Genomic DNA, 19,955 nt, shown 5'->3' with positions numbered 1-19,955 from the left:
TCTTGAATTCAGAAGAATGAGAGGGGATCTCATTGAAGCATACAAAATTATTACAGAGCTTGATAGGGTGGATGCTGGGAGAATGTTTCCCTTGGCTGGGGAGTCTAGAACCAGGGGCCACAGCCTCAGGATAAAGGGTAGGCCATTCAGGACTGAGATGAGAAGAAATTTCTTCACACAGAGGGTGGTGAATCTCTGGAATTCTCTACCCCAGAGGGCTGTGGAGGCTCAGTCATTGGGTATATTCAAAACAGAAGTCAATAGATTTCTGACTAGTAAGGGCATCAAGGGATATGGCGATAGGGCCGGTAAATGGAGTTGAGGCAAAAGATCAGCCATGATCTCATTGAATGGTGGAGCAGGCTCGAAGGGCCAAATGTCCTGCTCCTATTTCTTATGTTGATAATAAGTATTACAATATGTGCAATAGGCCTTTGAAAACAATTGTATGTAAAGCATCATGTTTTCATTGCAAGAAACCAGTTTGTATAATGAGGATGTATTTCCAAATTTATCACCTAACTTTGCTATACAAATTGTTATGGATGATTGTGTTAATCATTGTGGTGGGAGGCCGTTTATCGTATTGTGACGTGTCAGTTGAAGGAGTGACTATATGTATAAGATCAGTACAATGACTTTGTATGTCTTTGATTAACAAGCCAGCCTTGCAAGATCCTTGGTGAACATCTCTTTAGGAACATTGAACTCTCAACTTTTGTAACATGAAGCCATACAGACCACAAAGCCCCAGATTCTAAATGAATTCACTTATCTTTGCCGGGGCAAGAGTTAGGAGTGCTGCAATTCACCTATGTCTCTGGGCTAGGGAACATGAAAATCATCTACCGTTCGGAGGACAGGTTCAGGCTTGGCTGTAATGCCTCCTGTGATCAAATTGCCTACTAACACCTGAGTAATGGCCACTTGGGCAAGGTACAAGAGAGTGGCAACCAGCAAATGTACCATCGCAAGGTGTCAATGTCTTTGGGAGGGATGGGAGAAAAAAAATCAAAGACAATGGCCCAGATTTTGCTGCCAGAGTATTGGTGAGTTTAATGACGCTCGCCGTTATTAATGTGTAAATCTTCCAGCAACTTGTGGTGAGGAAGAGATGCCTCATGAATTGCGAATCGCCGCATGTTGCTAGACGATTTGCAGTCAACCTTGTGAACACGGCAGCTCGCCATCAACCTCCCTGTGAGTTTCATGAAATCGCTGCATCTGCACAGTAATTTCTAATTAAACTCACTGCAGAAAGTTAAGGTTGCTACTTAACAGTGTAAGTATCTTTTTAATGAGGAGATTTATGTTCCTGCAATGCTAATCAAACTCTCCGGCCCAGAAAGGGAACAATTTAAACTGTGGCTTTGCATTCCTACAGGTAGTAAATTTGTTGTTAGCAATGTTCCCTTTAAGCTCCAGGGATCCTGCACAGCCAGCTTTTCAATGCAAAAACCGCACATGCATGGTATTTTGAAGGGGCTGCGCAGCGCTAGATAAAATTACAGGAACATTGGTGGTTAGAGGTTTTTTAAAATTAAAAAAAAAATCTCTTTTTTTCTCTTTCCCTTAATCCAACTTTTCTTTCCCTCTATGTATCTGATTTGATTCTATTTCCATCTCTGTCATTCCTCGTATATCTCGATCCTTAAATTTGATTGGTTGAGGAGATGGACAGACTTTTGGTCCCGTTGTTCACTAAGGTCCCAGGTGCCCCATTGTCTTCATGCACCGTTACCAGCTCACACTTCCAGCAACTTGCAGGGCAAAACAGTTTGAGCTGAAGGGTGAGGGAAAAAATCTAACTAACAGGGCACACCACGAAATGCCCTGCTCCAGCAAAATTTGTGCTGAGATTTCAGTTTCTTACAAAATTTAAAAAAGGAATGGCGTTGAATCTGGTGTCTTTTTAGGGACCTCATTGTGTGAGACACTTTTACCCATTCACTATCTTGAATACTGTGAGAGAACACAACATGAAATGTCTGAATTCCAAGTTTTTTTTAATGTTCCTTAACTTAAGAAAGGGATGAAAAGCGGTTCCAGTCATCTGGTGCATGGTTTTAAATAGGCGCAGTGGGAAATTAAATGGTTAGGCATTTGTTAAAATCCTTTTTCATTCTTCAAGTATATATATTCAGGGTGTGGACAGCATGGCAGTCATGTTTAGCCGTCGGGCAGGCATTTTTTAAAAATCTTAAGCTGTCACTAAACTGTTTGCCTAAACTTAGAACTTTCCCATTCCACATATCAGATGTAGGCACAGCCAAGGCAGCTGAAAAATAAAAACACTGATGCATTTTGTTGTCCTTTTAATTTCTTTCTCTGATTTTTGAAATCTTTGCATATATAGCTTAATGTGCAGATGTTAGCAACAAAATACTGGTTTCTATAAATATGCTAATAATCTCTCTCTTATAGTGCCATTGAGCTGTACTGGCAATGGCAAGCACCTACTCTTTATTCAGTGTAGCCTGTTGTGAAATTATGATTACCTGCATTTCCTTTGAGGGCTGGCTGAGGTGACCTCATTTTCTGTTTACATAGTGTTTACGGCAGGTACCAGTTTGAGACCTACTTTAGATGAATAAAGAACTACAGTCCAAATAGCAGTTACATTTTTATGCTAGTTTGAGGCTGAACACTGGAAAGTTAAATAATGAAGTTGAAAAAGTTCCTGCCTGGGAACTTTTTGAAACTTCTTTTGCTCTGCTTGTAGTTATACTGCCACCGAGGCAGCGCTGGTCTTACGTGGCTTGTCAAAATGCAATGTGGCATCAATTTGTTGACTTCACTTTCCAGATATATCCCAACCTACGTGAGAAGAAAACCATGCCATGTTGACACGAAAGCTACAGTATATCTGGGCCATTCGTATCTATATATTGTGATGACTGTGGTAATTGCTTTGGGATCTGATCTTGGTCTCTGCTGTGCAGGACTTGCAAGCATTGCTCAACAAGTTTTTAATTCCATGCTAAAGCAAACATAGCATTGATCCAGTCAGCCATTTAAAAGCAAATGCAGGCATGTTTAGAAATTTGCACCATCATGAGATGTGAGGAGTACATCAAAAAAACAGAAGACCTTATTTTAAACTCAGGAATTTATCAAGATTTAGTTGCCCCTTTAAAAAAAAAGCAGTGCTTTCAATTAAAGACATTTCATAGAATTATAGAAACTTACAGCACAGAAAAAGGAGGCCATTCGGCCTTACGTGCTTGTGTTGGCTCCTTGCAAGAGCAGTTGTGCTTGGTCCCACACCCCTACTTTTTGTTCATAACATAAGAAATAGGAGCAGGAGTAGGCCATATGGCCCCTCGAGCCTGCTCTGCCATTCAATAAGATCATGGCTGATCATCGACCTCAACTCCACTTTCCTGCACTATCCCCATATCCCTTAATTCCTCTGGAGTCCAAAAATCTATCTATCTCAGCCTTGAATATACTCATGACTGAGCATCCACAGCACTTTGGGGCAGAGAATTCCAAAGATTCACAACCCTCTGAGTGAAGAAGTTCCTCCTCATCTCAGTTTTAAAAGGCTGGTCCCTTTTCCTGAGACTATGCCTCCTAGTTCTAGACTCTCCAGCCAGGGGAAACAACCTCTCAGCATCTACCCTGTCAATCCCCCTTAGAATCTTATATGTTTCTCTGAGATCACCTCTCATTCTTCTAAACTCCAGAAAGCATAGGCCCAAGCTACTTGATCTCTCCTCATAGGACAACCCTCTCATTCCAGGAATCAATCTAGTGAACCTTTGTTGCACTGCCTCTAAGGCAAGAATATACTTCCTCAGGTAAGGAGACCAAAACTGTGCACAGTACTCCAGGTGTGGTCTCGCCAAAGCCCTGTACAATTGTAGCAAGGCTTCCTTACTCTTGTACTCCAACCCCCTTACAATAAAGGCCAACATGCCATTTGCCTTCCTAATTGCTTGCTCTACCTGCATGCTAACTCTTTGTGTTTCCTGTACGAGGACACTAAATCTCTCTGAACACCAACATTTAATAGTTTCTCACCATTTAAAAAATATTCTGTTTTTCTATTCTTCCTACCAAAATGAATAACCTCACATTTCCCCACATTATACTCCATCTTCCACCTTATTGCCCACTCACTTAACCTGTCTATATTCCTTTGCAGGTTCTTTGTGTCCTCCTCACAGCTTACTTTCCCACCTAGCTTTGTATCATTAGCAAATTTGGATATATTGCACTCGGTCCCTTCATCTAAATCATTAATATAAATTGTAAATAGCTGAGGCCCAAGCACTGATTCCTTGCTGCACCCCACTAGTTACAGCCTGCCAACCTGAAAATGGCCCGTTTATCTCTACTCTCTGTTTTCTGTATGTTAACCAATCTTCTATCCGTACTAATATATTACCCCCATGAGCAATATCTTGTGTAACAACCTTTTATGTGGCATCTTTTGGAAATCCAAATATACTAGATCCACCGGTTCCCCTTTATCTACCCTGCTAGTTACATTCTCAAAAAACTAATACATTTGTTAACCATGATTTCCCTTTCATAAAACCATGTTGACTCTGCCTAATTATATTATGATTTTCTAAGTGCTCTGTTACCACTTCCTTAATAATAGATTCCAGCATTTTCCCAACAACTGATGCCAGGCTAACTGGCCTGTAGTTCCCTGTTTTCTCTCTCCCTCCTTTCTTGAATAGCGGGGTTACATTTGTTACCTTCCAAACTGTTGGAACTGTTCTAGAATCTAGGGAATTTTAGAAGATCACAACCAATGCATCCACTATCTCTGCATGCACTTCTTTTAGAACCCTAGGATGTAGGCCATCAGGTCCAGGGGATTTGTCGGCTTGTAGTCCCCTTAGTTTCTCAAGTACTTTTTCTTTACTGATATTAATTATTTTAAGTTCCTAGCTCTCATTAGCCCCTTGGTTTCCTCTGTTTTTGGTATACTTTTGTGTCTTCTACTGTGAAGACAGATACAAGATTTTTGTTTAAAATCTCTGCCATTTCTTTATTTCCCATTATAATTTCTCCTGTCTCAGCATCTAAAGGACCAACACTTGCTTTTGCTACTCTTTTCCTTTTTACATACTTGTAGAAGCTCTTACAATCTTTTTTTAATTTCTTGCTAATTTACTCTCATTCTATTTTCTCCCTTTTTATCAATTTTTTGGTCCTCATCCTCAAGTATCTCTCCAATTCCCTTCTAAAATGATTTATGGAATCTGTTTCCACCACATTTTCAGGTAGAGCATTCCAGATTTCGACAACTGAGTGGAAAACATTTGCCCTCATCTCCCCTTAGATCTTTTGGCAATGATTTTAAATTTGACCTATGGATATTGACTGACTCGCCAGAGGGAGCAGCCTTTTTCTATCCACTCTATCAAAACCTCTATTAGGCCATCTCTTAACTTTCTCTGTTCCAAGGAGAACAGTATTAACTTTTCCAATCTCTCCTCATAACTGAAGTCCCTCATCCCTGGTAACATCCTGATAAACTTCCTCTTTACCCTTTCTAAGGCCTCTACATCTTTCCTGAAGTGTGAAACCAAGAATTGTCCACAATATTCCAGCTGAGGCTGAAACAGTGATTTATAAAGTTTTAGCACGATCTCTTTGCTTTTATATTCTATGCCTCTATTTATAAACCCAAGTAACCCATTTCTGGCACAGATACGATGGGCCAAATGGCCTCCTGTGCTGTAAATATCTATGATTTTGTGCTTTTTTTAAACCACCTTATCAACTTGCCCTGCCACCTTTAAAGGTTTGTGTATATGGACACCAAGGTGTCTCTGCTCATCTTCACTTTTTTCAAAATTGTGCTATTTATAGTCTGCTGCCTTTCCATATTAGGCCTCCCAAAGTGGATCACTTCACACTTCTCTGCATTGAACTCCATCTGCCATGCTTCTGCCCATTTCACCATCCTGTCTGTCATCCTGAAGTCTACAACTATCCTCATCATTATCTACTACATTGCCAAGTTTCGTATCATCTACAAACTTAAATCACTGAAATTAGCTCTTCTCCAGTTGCGTATTTTTAGCTTCAATATTTTCTGGTCTTTTTCCATAATTACTTTAAACCAAATTATGTTGTGGTTACTATTAGCTAGATGATCTACTGTAACACCCTCCATTTGCTCTACTTCATTCCCCAGAACCAGATTCAACACGGCTTCCTTGCTTGTTGGACAACAACAACAACTTGTATTTATATAGTGCCTTTAACGTAGTAAAACGTCCCAAGGCGCTGTAGGGGGTTCTGGTTGTGTGTGTGTCAGCTTCACCTCTGACTCCTTTGAGTGGTTCGAATCGCTCCACACCCCCCTGGGTTCTAGACACCGGACTTAGGTGCAGGCGGCGATGCAGAAAATCGAGTAGACAAGTGGCTTGGTGCAAGAAAACCAAATTTTATTAAAAGGCTGAATAAAACACAATACTACTGAGAATTACTGGTATAGTTACAGGCATAAAACAGTTAATACACTTATATGGGAATGGGAAACACATGGCACATCAAGGGAAACAAATACATTAAAAATCCCTTTATCCTTATCCCACCCCTTATACCTAACTAGATTAAGCTATGAGGGGCCAGGAATTCATGCTCACCAATTCAAAACCTGTCGCTTTAGATGGTGGGGTTTGAGGTCCGCTCTTCCTGTCCTTTGGGGTATCCCGTCGCCACGTGGTCACAGGGCGCGGCGCTGAAGTTGTTTGTGCAAAGGCACCCTCCCTTTTTCTCCGTTAACGGCTTCGTCGCGATGGGCCGCCTTCTCCTTTGGGCGGTCGCTGACGGTATTGCTGTGGTTGGGGGTCAGTTGGCGGTTTTTACCGTCTAATGGTTTTGCTATCCAAGCTTCGAACACCAGCTTATTCTTCAACTGGGCTATTACTGTCCATGTGACAAACGCCAGCTTATAACTAGGCCGTTTTGTCTAGATTTTTCTACCCACTCTTCGAATACTAGCTTATTCTCAAATTGTGGTTTTACTGTCCATGCATGTAATGCCAACTTATTCATCAAATGCCAGCTTATAACCAGGCGTTTGGTTCCCCAATGCATCTTTCGCTGCCCTTCTCTGCTCTTATCGGTTTACCGTAATTCTTTGTCTCGTCTCATCTGCCCGTTTATGGCCTGTGTGTCCTGTGTGGTTTCGAACTCGAGTCTCGTTCTCCTCCCGCGTTGGGCCCTCGGTGTAGTAATGGGCGTCCTTGGTGTTGAGCGGCGCGGGGAGCGAGAAGAGAGCCCGCCACGAGGCCAGGGCACGAGAAAACTAAGAGCAAGAGCTCAGAGCCAACCATGATAAGAGAGCTAAGAGACCGATCACTACCAATGGGCCTACAATTGTACCCGATTCTTCATTCCTTATCTGCGCGCCAAATCAGGTCAGTCCTTTGTCTAACTTTTGGCGGGCTCGTTTAAACTGATTAAAGCCATTTACTTTAACGATTCCTGAAATGGCTGTCTCTGTGTTATAATGGTTTCGATGTCCTGGTTGTTGGTTATATATGAGACTTAATCGGGTTTTCCTGACTTGATGGCTTCTGTGAGCCGTTGCCGATTAAATATGCAGAAAACCTGATGGCCTTGATTGTGGCCCATTCTATCCTGATCTGTTTCAAGACGAATGGAATGCATATTCTGAGTTTGCACTGCCTGGCCTCACAGAGTCTATTCACAGGTCTATGCATTTTAAGTTTTGTTCCAGGCTTGATAAAAAGGTGTCTGCCTGCTTGCAGAGCCTTGTTTTTTTTTTAAAATCCTGTCCTTTTGGTCACGAGGTTGCAGAAGCCATTTTGGGCACCCTGTCCTTTTCATAACTTGTCCAATACAGGGTCCCTTTATCCATAACTTTGGGGAATGTGGGAATTTTGAGAACCCTACAGCACTTCACAGGAGTGTTATAAGACAAAAAATTGACACTGAGTCACATAAGAAATTAGGGCAGATGACCAAAAGCTTGGTCAAAGAGATAGGTTTTAAGGAGCGTCTTGAAAGAGGGATAGAGAAGCGGAGAGGTTTAGGGAGGGAATTCCAGAGCTTAGGGCCTAGGCAGCTGAAGGCACGGCCAGTGATGGTTGAGCGATTATAATTAGGGATGCTCGAGGGCAGAATTTGAGGAGCGCAGATATCTTGGTGGGTGGGTGTTGTGCGGCTGAAGGAGATTACAGAGATAGGGAGGGGCGAGGCCATGGAGGGATTTGAAAACAAGGATGAGAATTTTGAAATCAAGGCGTTGCTTAATCGGGAGCCAATGTAGGTCGGCGAGCACAGGGGTGATGGGTGAATGGGACTTGGTGCGAGTTAGGACATGGGCAGCCGAGTTTTGGATGACCTCAAGTTTACGTAGGGTAGAATGTGGGAGGCCAGCCAGGAGTGCATTGGAATAGCCAAGTCTAGAGGTAACAAAGGCATGGATGAGGGTTTCAGCAGCAGATGAGCTGAGGCAGGGGCGGAGATGGGCAATGTTACGGAGGTGGAAATAGGCGGTCTTAGTTATGCCACGAATATGTGGTCGGAAGCTCATTTCAGGGTCAAAAATGTCGTCACAGTTGCAAAAGGTCTGGTTCAGCCTCAGACAGATGCTAGGGAGAGGGATGGAGTTGATGGCTAGAGAACAGAATTTGTGGCAGGGCCCGAAAACAATGGCTTTAGTCTTCCCAATATTTAATTGGAGACATATTGATCGAGAAAGTTCTTTTGTACACATACATCAAATTCCTCCCTTAGCACTGTTTTTCCCAGTCTATTAAAGTCTTCTAATATTACTATATTTTTGTTACTGTTGAAATTTGCCAACAAATTTGCTCATCTATCATCTCTTCACTGTTTGAAGATTTAAAAAAAACTAGCAATTTAACAGCACTCCTTCTGTTCCTTAACTCAAACCAAATAGATTCATTCTTAGAACTATCGAGTTTATCCTTTCTATTTAGAACTGTAACATCATCCTTAATACTGCCACGCCCTTCCTCTTTTTCCTTCTCTATCATTCATGAATACTTGGTAACCAGGAATATTAAGAATCCATTCCTGGCCTTGTTTGAGCCATGTCTCCGTTAATGCAACCACGTCATAATCCCATGTCACAACTTGTGCATGCAGCTCACCAGCCTTATTAGTTATACTACAGACATTGACGGACATACAATACCTCATACGTCACTTTGCTATTTTCCTCAATCTGGAACCCTGCAATTTTTGGGATATTTCTAATTTTACTGCTGTTTATATCTCCCTCTCCTCTGATCTCATTGCAGCTCCTTTCTGGTTCCCCTCCCCCTGCCAAATTAGTTTAAACTCTCCCCAATTTGTTTTAACTTGTTTTCTGTGATCTAATTTTAAATGCTGTCATAGTCGTCGGGTCTGACCCCAACTATGAAATGCCTTGGGGATGTAAGTTAAATTACTAATCCCCCCCCTTATATTAAAAAAAGGATATGTAGAGATAGTATATTGAGATTTAAAATCTTTAGGAAATAATGGGAAAATTGCCTTAGTTATAGTGCATCTAGATTTCTGAGTTATTTTCCCCCATCACAGCATTCTCAAATTGAGGAATGTGGTGCTTTTGCATTTTCATACTAAAATGCATACATATAGTTCTGCTCACTGTCCTCCGGTAAAGTTTGCAGGTAGGAAAGGAGTGTTGCATAATTATCTTTTCGAGGTGACCTTGTTCTTGTTTAACCTGTTTGTGATGCAAGATTGTGCCGTAGTGATGCCAAACATGCAGCATAAAAGTGTAGGGAAAAAAGGACTCCCCTTGACATTTTTGAGAGCTTTTACTGTTCCAACAACATTTTTGCCTTCCATGCTCCAAATAGCACCTGGAAAACAGGTGCAATGCAGAGAAACTGGTCACTAATCCCGATAGCACTGCACCCAAACTTTATGGCAGAGGTTCCCAAACTTTACTTATTGCATACCCTCTTCCAGATCTACCAGCTGCCAATTTACCCCTACCAGCAGACAGGTTTAATATTTTAACCCCTTTAATGCCCAAGCTGGACAAATTATAATACACACATACAACTTGGTGTATGGTGATTGGAGGTGAGGGCTCTGTACATCATCGTATCTGCGTTATCATTGGTACATCTTGAACTAAATTAACTGCTTTCTTGTATCTCATTCCCACAGAGCTTTATCTGAGTAGCCTATCATAAAAATGTAATAAATAAATAAAATAATGAATCCACCAAAGACAATTTCTCTCGCGCACCTCCCAGAGATGCCTCGTGTATCCCCAGGGGTACGTGTACCACAGTCTGGAAATCCATTTTTATGTTGTCTGTGCCTAAATAAGGCACAATGATGTAAATTATGTACAAATAAATGTCAGAGAGCTCTGAATACTGTTTTCCTTTAATAGCATTGAGTGAAAATCAGGAGAAACTTTGCCTATTAAAAACTGGCACTACTGATTCCTGAGCTGTTGTTTCAGTGCTATCTGTCTTGAGAGTTAGGTATTGTCAAGAGAAGCCTTTATTTTTTTTACTGAAAAATGGTTTTGTTACTTCAAGACTTGTTGAAGAATGCTGTTAGTATTTTACACTTTGTGACGGAGGCAAATGTATCACTAGCATCCCCTCCCACCCTCTATTTTTAAACGATATGACTAAATTAGAGGCAGGTGAGAGGTAAGAGCCACAAGCCCTTTCGACAGCTGCTGAGGCCTGGCCCTTTCTTGAGCCAGTAACAACTTTTCTCTACCACAGTGAGGTGGATAGGGAGTTGGTGGTAGGCCGACTTAAGGTCGATGGTCGAGAATACGCGGTATTGTGCAATCTGATTGACCATGTCAGATATGCGGGGAAGGGGGTATGCGTCCAGCTGGGTGTATCTGTTTATGGTCTGGCTGTAGTCGATGACCAGGCGATTTTTATCGCCGGTCTTAACGACCACGACCTGGGCACGCCAGGGGCTGTTGCTCCCCTCGATGATGCCCTCCTTCAGGAGACGCTGCACCTCAGAGCTAATGAAAGCTCTGTCCCCAGCGCTGTACCGCCTGCTCTTGGTAGCGACGGGTTTGCAGTCGGGGGTGAGGTTAGCGAACAGGGAAGGTGGCGGCACCTTGAGGGTGGATAGGCTGCAGGTGTTACGCGGTGGGCGGTTTAACCTTCGCTGGTTGTCGACTGTGAGTGGGGGGAGGGGTCCACCGTATGCTAGGGTTACACTTTGGAGGTGGGATTGGAAGTCCAGCCCTAGTAGGACGGCAGCGCAGAGCTGGGGGAGGACGAGGAGTTTAAAGTTTTTATACTCTGTACCCTTAACCGACAAGGTCACAGCACAGTAGCCGCTAATGTCCGTGGCGTGGGACCTCGATGCCATCGAGATTCGGTTGCGCGTTGGCAGGACAGGGAGGGAGTAGTGGCTCACCGTGTCTGGGTGGATGAAGCTCTCCGTGCTTCCGCTGTCGAACAGGCAGGTCGTGGCGTGGCCGTTTACTTTGATGTCCATCATCGACTTGGACAGGTGGTGTGGGCGGGCTTGATCCAGAGTGACGGAGGCTAGCGTGTAGGTAAGCGAGTCGTTGTCGTCTGCGGGCGAGGCGGTCGTCGGGTCCGGGGGTCCGGTGGCAGTCGGGCGTGGTGGGTAAAATGGCGTCTCCCACGAGGTAGGACAAAATGGCGGAGAAGATGGCTGCCCCCATAACTCACATGAGGCACTATTGGGGTCGGTTGCCTTGATCAAAGATGGCCACCCCCATGACTCACGTGTGGGGATACTGGCCTCAGTTGCCGTGAAAGAAGATGGCCGCCCCCACAGTTCGCATGAGGCACTGCTGGCCTCTGAAGATCCGCTCCTGCAGGCCTTAGAGAAGTGGCCTTTCTTCCTGCAGGTTGTGCAGGTAGAGTTCCTGGCTGGGCAGCGCGACCTCGGGTGCTTCTCCTGGCCGCAAAAGAAGCAGCCGGCGGCCCGATCGCGGGTGCCCGATGTCGGAGCCGGTACCAGGGGTGGCGGGCCCGGTCGGGTCCGGGACGCCGACGCTGAGGTAGGTCCCGGGGGCGGCGCTGCGAAGGGTATTGCGGTAGGGGTCGGGGTAGGTCCCGGGGGCGGCGCTGCGAAGGGTATTGCGGTAGGGGTCGGGCCCGAGTCCCAGGGTCGCGAGCAGTACCTGGAAAACGCCTCCTGGTCCTGATGGGCCACCTCCAGGGAGAGAGCGAGGGCTTCAGCTTTGTCCAGGTCGAGGTCTTTAGCTTCAAGCAGTCTTTGCCGTGAGTAGTCGGACCGTAGGCCTTTCACAAAGGCATCGCGGATATTATCTTCCGTATTTTCAACAGCCGTCACCGCTTTAAAGTCACAGTTCCTGCCGAGTGCTCTTAGCGCCCGTAAAAATTCAGCTACAGACTCTCCTGGCTGTTGCGGGCGGGATCTTAGGAGGTGCCTGGTGTACATGTAATTTACCGGGCTGCGGTACTGCTGTTTCAGTAGGTTGATAGCGGCCTCGTACGTAGTCGTGTCCTGTATGAGTGCGTATACTCTCGGGCTCGCTTGGGCGTTCAGAAGTCTTAGTTTGGATCTCTGCGGGGCGCCGGATTCTTCCAGGTAGGATTCGAAGCAGTCCAGCCAGTGTTTGAAGTTGAGGGCTGCGTTTGCTGCCTGTGGGTTTAGATCCAGGTACGGTGGTTTGAGGGCTTGCAGCCAAGCCGGCTGGTGTGGCTGTGCTTCTGGGAGGGCTTCTGGCTGGCCAGTAGTAGACATCTTTAAAATTTAGTCAATAAAATTGATATACCTATCAATTCGTCCAATAAAAAGCGACGAGTTAGGAACGTAACTAAAGGTTTTTATTGACTAAATAACAGAGCCCACCCTCGTGGGTGATCGGGTCCAACAAGGAGGAATACCAGCCAGTCGACTACCTTTATACCTGGGCAGGTAGGTGGAGCCATGGGCGGAGTCGGAGGTGGTCAGCCCAGGTATAACAGCGCGACAAGAGGCGACCTCGTATCGTGATACAACAGTGATAACGGTGATAACAATACAACAGTGATAACTATAGTGTAACGATAAAAGTGGTTTACCACACACAGTACAAGAATCTCTCTTCCACTAAGCATACAAGCTTTCATACCACCTGGAATAAAAATAGTAGCCGCACAGTCAAACAAGCACCCTCCTTCTGTTTCTGTATCATTGGTCTTCATACCCTGTTCCTCTACTGACTGTTTGGCACCGCAATGCTGCCCTCTTGCCCAGCTCCCTCCAAGCCGGTTGGAGTGCTTCTGCCATCCCAGCCGTGGTACAGCAGCGTGAAGATATTCACAGGGCCGTCCCATTTCACTAAAGGAGAAGACTACAAAAATAAAAATCACAATTTTTGGTGGCTGTAAGTAATTTCAGTACTTGCCAATACTTGCCTGCATCTGCTACTTCAATATTTTATGTCCCATGTACAGGCAATCCTGAAAAATTATTCTTTTTTCTTTTATGGGGCTTCTACTGTGCATATAGAGGAAGGCTGCTTTCAAAGTCCAGGATGCACCCAGACATCCTTATCTCCATGGCTACAGCTACCAGTGAGCCCCTTCGTACTAGTTGAGCCTGAGAGGAGGTTTGGGCACAAAGCTCTAAGTCCCAGAAGAGTGACCTTCTAGTATGCTCCACACTAATTGCCCTCAGACAGTGTTGAGAGAGAAAGATTGGCCCCTTAATCGCATAGAATGCTAGCTATTGATGAGAATAAAATATTGCAAACATTTTGTTTAAGAAAATTGAAGTTTCCTTTACCTTGTATTAAAGGTTCTATGAAATAGAATTTTTTTCAAGAATTGTTTAGACTTTTTTAATAAAAATATTCAGTCGCTATGCAAATTTCAATATTTAGAATCTCCCATATCTTTAGGATAGTGACAAAGCTCTCTGCATTACAGTCAATGTGTTTTAGCTTTTTGATTTGGTTGAATTCAGTAGGTTTTTGGGTTTGAATTACGTGCAGTGCAGTACTTGACTGCTTGAGTTACTGCTTCTCTTGTTAGTGGCTCAGGTTGCGGTTGTTTCAATTTGGAATGCTTTGTTGAACAGAATGCCTGTTCATACAGGAGCTTGTATTGTTGGCCAGTCTCATACCTTGGGATGGGTGTGGATCAGGATTAAAGTGCACTTTATATGGTTTTAATTGCAGTTGCCTATTTGACTTGGAGGAATAGAAAGGGCTTTCTTTCCCTTCTGTTTTACTACCGATCCACATGATGGAACACACACATCTCACAGGTGTTGAATGGTTACAAATGAAAAGTATCCACTTAAGTGTTTCAAATTATTTATTTAAAAATAGCTAGCAGGTAATTGTGCTTATTTTTTTTCAAATGTAAAATAAATACATGTGATTTCTTCGTACAATTTTCCTGTTGATCTGGTTTTTGGATTGAGCAACTAACATTTGATATTTTAAGCTTTTCCCACAGCTTGCAGTGCTTGACCCCAAACCTTGATTTTGCTTTGATAAAGCTTTTACAACACTGAGAAACAATGAATACTGTTAATGTTGTGCACATCACTAGAGCACATCAAATGTGTATTACAGTTCAAGCACTCCCAACTCTTTGTGTTTACAGCAAAATGCATTTTCAGTAAGCAGAGTCACATCTGTTCTGATCAGAAACTTGCACCCTTATGCGTGCAGTGCATATATGGGTAGTGTGCCACAGGATTAACAATACTTCTGAGTTATTTTATATCTGAAGTTACATAGGCTGCTTATCATAGAAAACAGCACGCTATCACACCCTACTTGTAAATCATATTTATTTACAAGGTTTATAATTACACTGAAGCAAAATTAATATAGCAGAATAACCACCAATACAAATGCTTAACTTTAATACACTGCTTTAAACTATCTTGAATAGCACAAAAGTGTCTGAAACTTCAGTATTTTCTAGAATCATTTAACTAACAGCCAAGTTATGCCGCAGGGTGGAAATGCGCTCTGGGTTTACACCACGAGTCCTGCTGCAGGGGAGGTAGACATTTGATGATTTGAGTGTGCGGGCAGGAACCACTGATCTAAACCACCCACTTGGCATTTGATATTTAAAAAATCCAAACATTTGTGATCTAAACAAACCACCCACTTGTGCAAATGCTAAACTGCACAGTCTGATGCACTTACAGGAAACTCTCGATTTACCGGCACCTAAATAACCGGAACTCTCGTGTTAACCGGCAAAATTCAGGAGTAGGTTCAGGTAAGTTTTACTTTATATTAGTGGCCGTTCCTGGATCTGTGGCCGTGTAACCGGGGTTCCTGCACCTGTTGCTAAGCAACAGGGAAGCCTGGATTTGTTGCTGTGTATGGAGCTTTCATACCTTTTACTATACCTCTCTGTAATCCGGACTTTTTGATAAACCGGCACCACGCCGGTCCCATCGGTGCCAGATTAAAAAGAGTTTCCTGTACTATGGATAAACAGTTACTTAACTTGCATTCTTACCATAAAAAATTGCTTACCTCCTCCCTGGAAAGGGAGAGCAGGAGGATCTGGATACAAAGATGTTAGTGATGAAAAACATTGCAATAGATTAATAACTGACTAGTTTTCTGTTGGTACTGATATTCCACGTTCATATTTCTTTCTAGTAAAAGGTTGGGTATTGCTCATACAGATAACTAGACAGAAGAACAGCTAAGTAAATATGACTTTCAGCTGGCCACCAATAACAGGCCCATATTAAAACAGGATCTTATTCCTAAAACAGAAAGTTCCCCTTATTGTTCTGATCACCTATTCTGTTACTGGTTGTTCAGGTTATTTGTGTTACCCTATTAAAATTATGCTATCCAGTATTGAGACTGCTTACAATTTTCTAAAAGCATTGGTAACTGACTGTCAAGTAAATCTATCAATGGCAAGGTGCTTTTTAAAGTACTTGTATTTAAAACTGTATACTGTGAACAACTAAGCAAATAAAAATGGAAATAAAATGTTGGAGAAATACAGCAGGTCAGTCAGTGTCCATGGAGACAACAGACAAATTAATGTAACAACAGAAAATGCTGGAAATACTCAGCAGGCCAGGCAGCATCCGTGGAGAGAGAAACAGAGTTAACGTTTCAGGTCTGGGACCCTTCATCAGAATTTCCACGGATGCTGCCTGGCCTGCTGAGTATTTCCAGCATTTTCTGTTGTTATTTCAGATTTCCAGCACCCGCAGTATTTTGCTATTGTAGACAAATTAATGTTTCGGGTGTGCACCCTTCTTCAAAACTGTTCTTGAAGAGCCGAAGCTTTAACTTGTCTGTTCTTGCCGTGGATGCTGACTAACCTGCTGCGTTACTCCACCATTTTCCGATTTCATTCCAGATTTCCAACATCTGCAGTATTTTGCTTTTGCTAGTTCATGCTCTGTGAATTCCTCTTTGTCTTTCAGATAATGAAGTAAAGGAATAGAATTTCAGTTAACTTGCTGAGATTAGAGGATTTCTGCTTCCTGTATGCCTTCTCACTTGATCTTGATTACAATGTTGTAATACTTTTTGCTGTTCCTTATGTATCGTCCTGAAACATAATTTCTTTTCTTAATACAGTGCTACAGGTGAAAGTAACCAAACTAAAGAAGGAGAGATGTTTGTAAGTATCATAATTTTACCCTAAAGTATTTCTTGTTATAATAATTATGAACTAAGTGTAGTTGAAACTGTCCATTACGGTGACCCAAAGAAACACTTAGTTAGATTTACTACATAGGTGGCCACTAAATACAGGCAGGGTATGTGAAAAGGCAAATGTATTTCATTGCCTTAATGTTGGGTACCTTTTCAATCAGGTTAACAATGATATTTTGTTTCATTGAAAAGGCAATCATGCAATCAAACATTGAGATAATTGACATTATTTTAGTATTACTGCACCTGTAATGTATTTAACCTGTATTCAGTAGTAATATCAACATTAAAAATCCATCATGAATTTTATTTTCAAAAGAAAAATGTTTCTAACTTTATCTCATATTCATAGCTATGAGACAGTGTAGAGCTACTGGAGAATGTTTCATAGCAGTTGTCAATATTTCAGCTTCACTCTTCTCCATTATGAATTCTCTCAGTTTCCTACATTACAACAGTGATTACACTTCAAAGAGTACTTCATTAGTTGCAAAGTGCTTTGGGACATCGGCGGTCGTGAAAGGAGCTATATAAATGCAAGCCCTTCCCCTTTCCCTTTCTTCTCCTTCCCTTCCCTCCCCTCCTTTTCCCTTCCTTACACTCCTTTCATAGAATGGCTACAGCACAGAAGTAGGCCATTCAGCCCATCAAGCCCATGCCGGCTCTCTGCAAGAGCACTTCAGCTAGTCCCACTCCCCTGCCCTTTCCCTGTAGCCCTGCAATTTTTTTTCCTTCAGGTGCTTATCCAATTCCCTTTTGAAAGCCACAATTGAATCTGCCTCCACCACCCTTTCAGGCAGTGCATTCCAGATCCTAACCCCTTGCTGCGTGAAAAAAGTTTTTTCTCATGTCGCCTTTGGTTCTTTTGCCAATCACCTTAAATCTGTGTCCTCTGGTTCTTGACCCTTCCGCCAATGGGAACCGTTTCTCTCTATCTACTCTGTCTAGACCCCTTATGATTTTAAACACCTCCATCAAATCTCCTCTCGACCTTCTCCGCTCTAAGGAGAACAACCATAGCTTCTCCAGTCTGTCCACGTAACTGAAGTCCCTCATCCCTGGAACCATTCTTGTAAATCTTTTCTGCACCCTCTCTAAGGCCTTCACGTCCTTCCTAAAGTGCGGTACCCAGAATTGGACACAATACTCCAGTTGAGGCTAAACCAGTGTTTTATAAAGGTTCTTCATAACTTCCTTGCTTTTATACTCTATGCCTCTATTTATGAAGCCTCGGACCCCGTATGCTTTTTTTAACCTTCAACGATTTGTGCACATATACCCCCAGGTCTCTCTGTTCATGCGCCCCCTTTAGGATTGTACCCTTTAGTTTTTATTGCCTCTCTCGTTCTTCCAACCAAAATGTATCACTTTGCACTTTTCTGCGGTAAATTTCATCTGCCACATATCCGCCCATTCCACCTGTCTGTCTTGAAGTCTATCACTATCCTCCTCACTGTTCACTATACTTCCAAGTTTTGTGTCATCTGCAAATTTTGAAATTGTACCCTGTACTCCCAAGTCCAAGTCATTAATACAGGAAACGTTGTGCTATCCGGCAATCTGGAGCCACTGGCAAAAATCAGCAGCCGTTTTTTATTCTTTTTGGGTTTTTTTTTTTTGCTTTGTTTGAACAGTCAAGCTGTGCAAGGTCTGTAGCTATAGCAACAGCTTCAGCTACAGAGCTTTAGGGCCACACCCGAGTGTTTAGAAGCTGTTGCTAAGCAACAGTGTTTGTTGTCAAATACGGAGATAAATACGGAGATAAGAATCTCCGTATCTCTCAACATTAACTCTGGAGAGTACGGCAGTGTTGAGGCAACGGCAGCAGCTCGGTCCCATGGGTGCCAGATAGCACAAAGTTTCCTGTATATATCAAGAGGAGTGCAGTGGTCCTAGTACAGACCCCTGGGGAACACAACTGTATACCTTCCTCCAGTCTGAAAAACAACCATTCACCACTACTCTCTGTTTCCTGTCATTTAGACAATTTCGTATCCATGCTGCCACTGTCCCTTTTATTCCATGGGCTTCACAATCTATATCAATGATTTGGATGAGGGGACCAACTGTAATATATCAAAGTTTGCTGATACAAAGCTGGGTGGGATTGTAAGTTGTGAGGAAGATGCAAAGAGGCTTCAAGGAGATATAGACAGGCTAAGTGAGTGGGCAAGAGCATGGCAAATGGAATATAATGTGGAGAAATGTGAAGTTATCCACTTTGGTAGGAAAAATAGAAAAGTAGATTATTTTTTAAATGGTGAGAGATTGGGAAATCTTTGTGTTCAGAGGGACCTGGGTGTCCTTGTTCACGAATCACTGAAGGTTAACATGCTGGTACAGCAAGCAATTAGAAAAGCAAATGGTATGTTGGCCTTTATTACAAGAGGATTTGAGTCTAAGAGTAAAGACGTCTTATTGCAATTATATCGGGCCCTGGTGAGATCACACCTGGAGTTTTGGTCTCCTTACCTAAGGAAGAATATTAGAGTGAGTGCAACGATGGTTCACCAGACTGGTTCCTGGGATGGGGGGATTGTCCTATGAGGAGAGATTAAGTAGACTAGGCCTATATTCTCTGGCGTTTAGAAGAATGAGAGGTGATCTCATTGAAACATACAACATTCTTACAGATGCAGGAAGGATGTTTCCCCTGGCTGGGGAGTCCAGAACCAGGGGTCACAGTCTCAGAATAAGGGGTCGGCCATTTAGGACTGATGAGAAATTTCTTCACTCAGAGGGTGGTGAATCTTTGGAATTCTCTACCCCAGAGGGCTGTGGAGGCTCAGTCGTTGAGTACTTTAAAAAGAGCGGGAGCGGAGAGCCAGAGCGGCAGAGTACTATAAAAAGAGCAGGAGCGGCAAGGCGGAACGGCAGAGTACTTTAAACAGTGAGGACCTAATTGGAGACACCAGCAGCAGCGGCGGGACCTTCCACGATTTCCTAAAAAATGTGTGATGTCACAGGGCAGCGGTGTGCGGACCTGAGGAAGGAACGGAGTCGGAAACCGGGGATAAAGGCAGCGTGGAGCAGAGGCCTGGGTGTCTGAGTGAGCAGACTACCTGCGAGAGAGACAATCGGCAAGCAACACAATGAAGGAGTGATGTCAGAATTCAAAGGTGTCGCTGGCACAAGAGAGGTGAGTATAGGGTGAGTAGCTGTAGTAATTTTTTTTGCTCTGTTTTGAGTATATTTCTGCTAAGTCATTCATAGCCCATCTAATAGAGGGAAGTGCTGATTGGTGAGTAGCTGTTGAGTGTTTCTTGTTAAGTTTTAAGTTTATTTCTGCTAAATTACATCAAGAGTCTGGTAAGTAGAGGTATGGCAGGGCAGC

At 43.2% G+C, this 19,955-nt stretch overlaps 1 protein-coding gene across 3 annotated transcripts in view; it reads left to right on the top strand.

Annotated features, from left to right (window-relative positions):
* The window catches only part of LOC147115033 (DNA endonuclease RBBP8-like), a 52,717-nt gene that overhangs the window by 8,521 nt on the left and 24,241 nt on the right, over window positions 1–19,955 (top strand). For all 3 annotated transcript variants that reach the window (XM_085993281.1, XM_085993280.1, XM_085993279.1), the window contains one exon: window positions 16,544–16,586. In XM_085993281.1, coding sequence (XP_085849407.1) covers window positions 16,544–16,586 — 43 coding nt within the window. The remainder of the gene's footprint in view (window positions 1–16,543; window positions 16,587–19,955) is intronic.

The sequence above is a fragment of the Somniosus microcephalus genome, chromosome 7 (genome assembly GCF_052327205.1).
Source record: "Somniosus microcephalus isolate GS21.2 chromosome 7, FLI_Smic_1.0, whole genome shotgun sequence".
NCBI lineage: Eukaryota > Metazoa > Chordata > Chondrichthyes > Squaliformes > Somniosidae > Somniosus > Somniosus microcephalus.
This window is presented reverse-complemented; position numbering and strand designations above follow the sequence as displayed.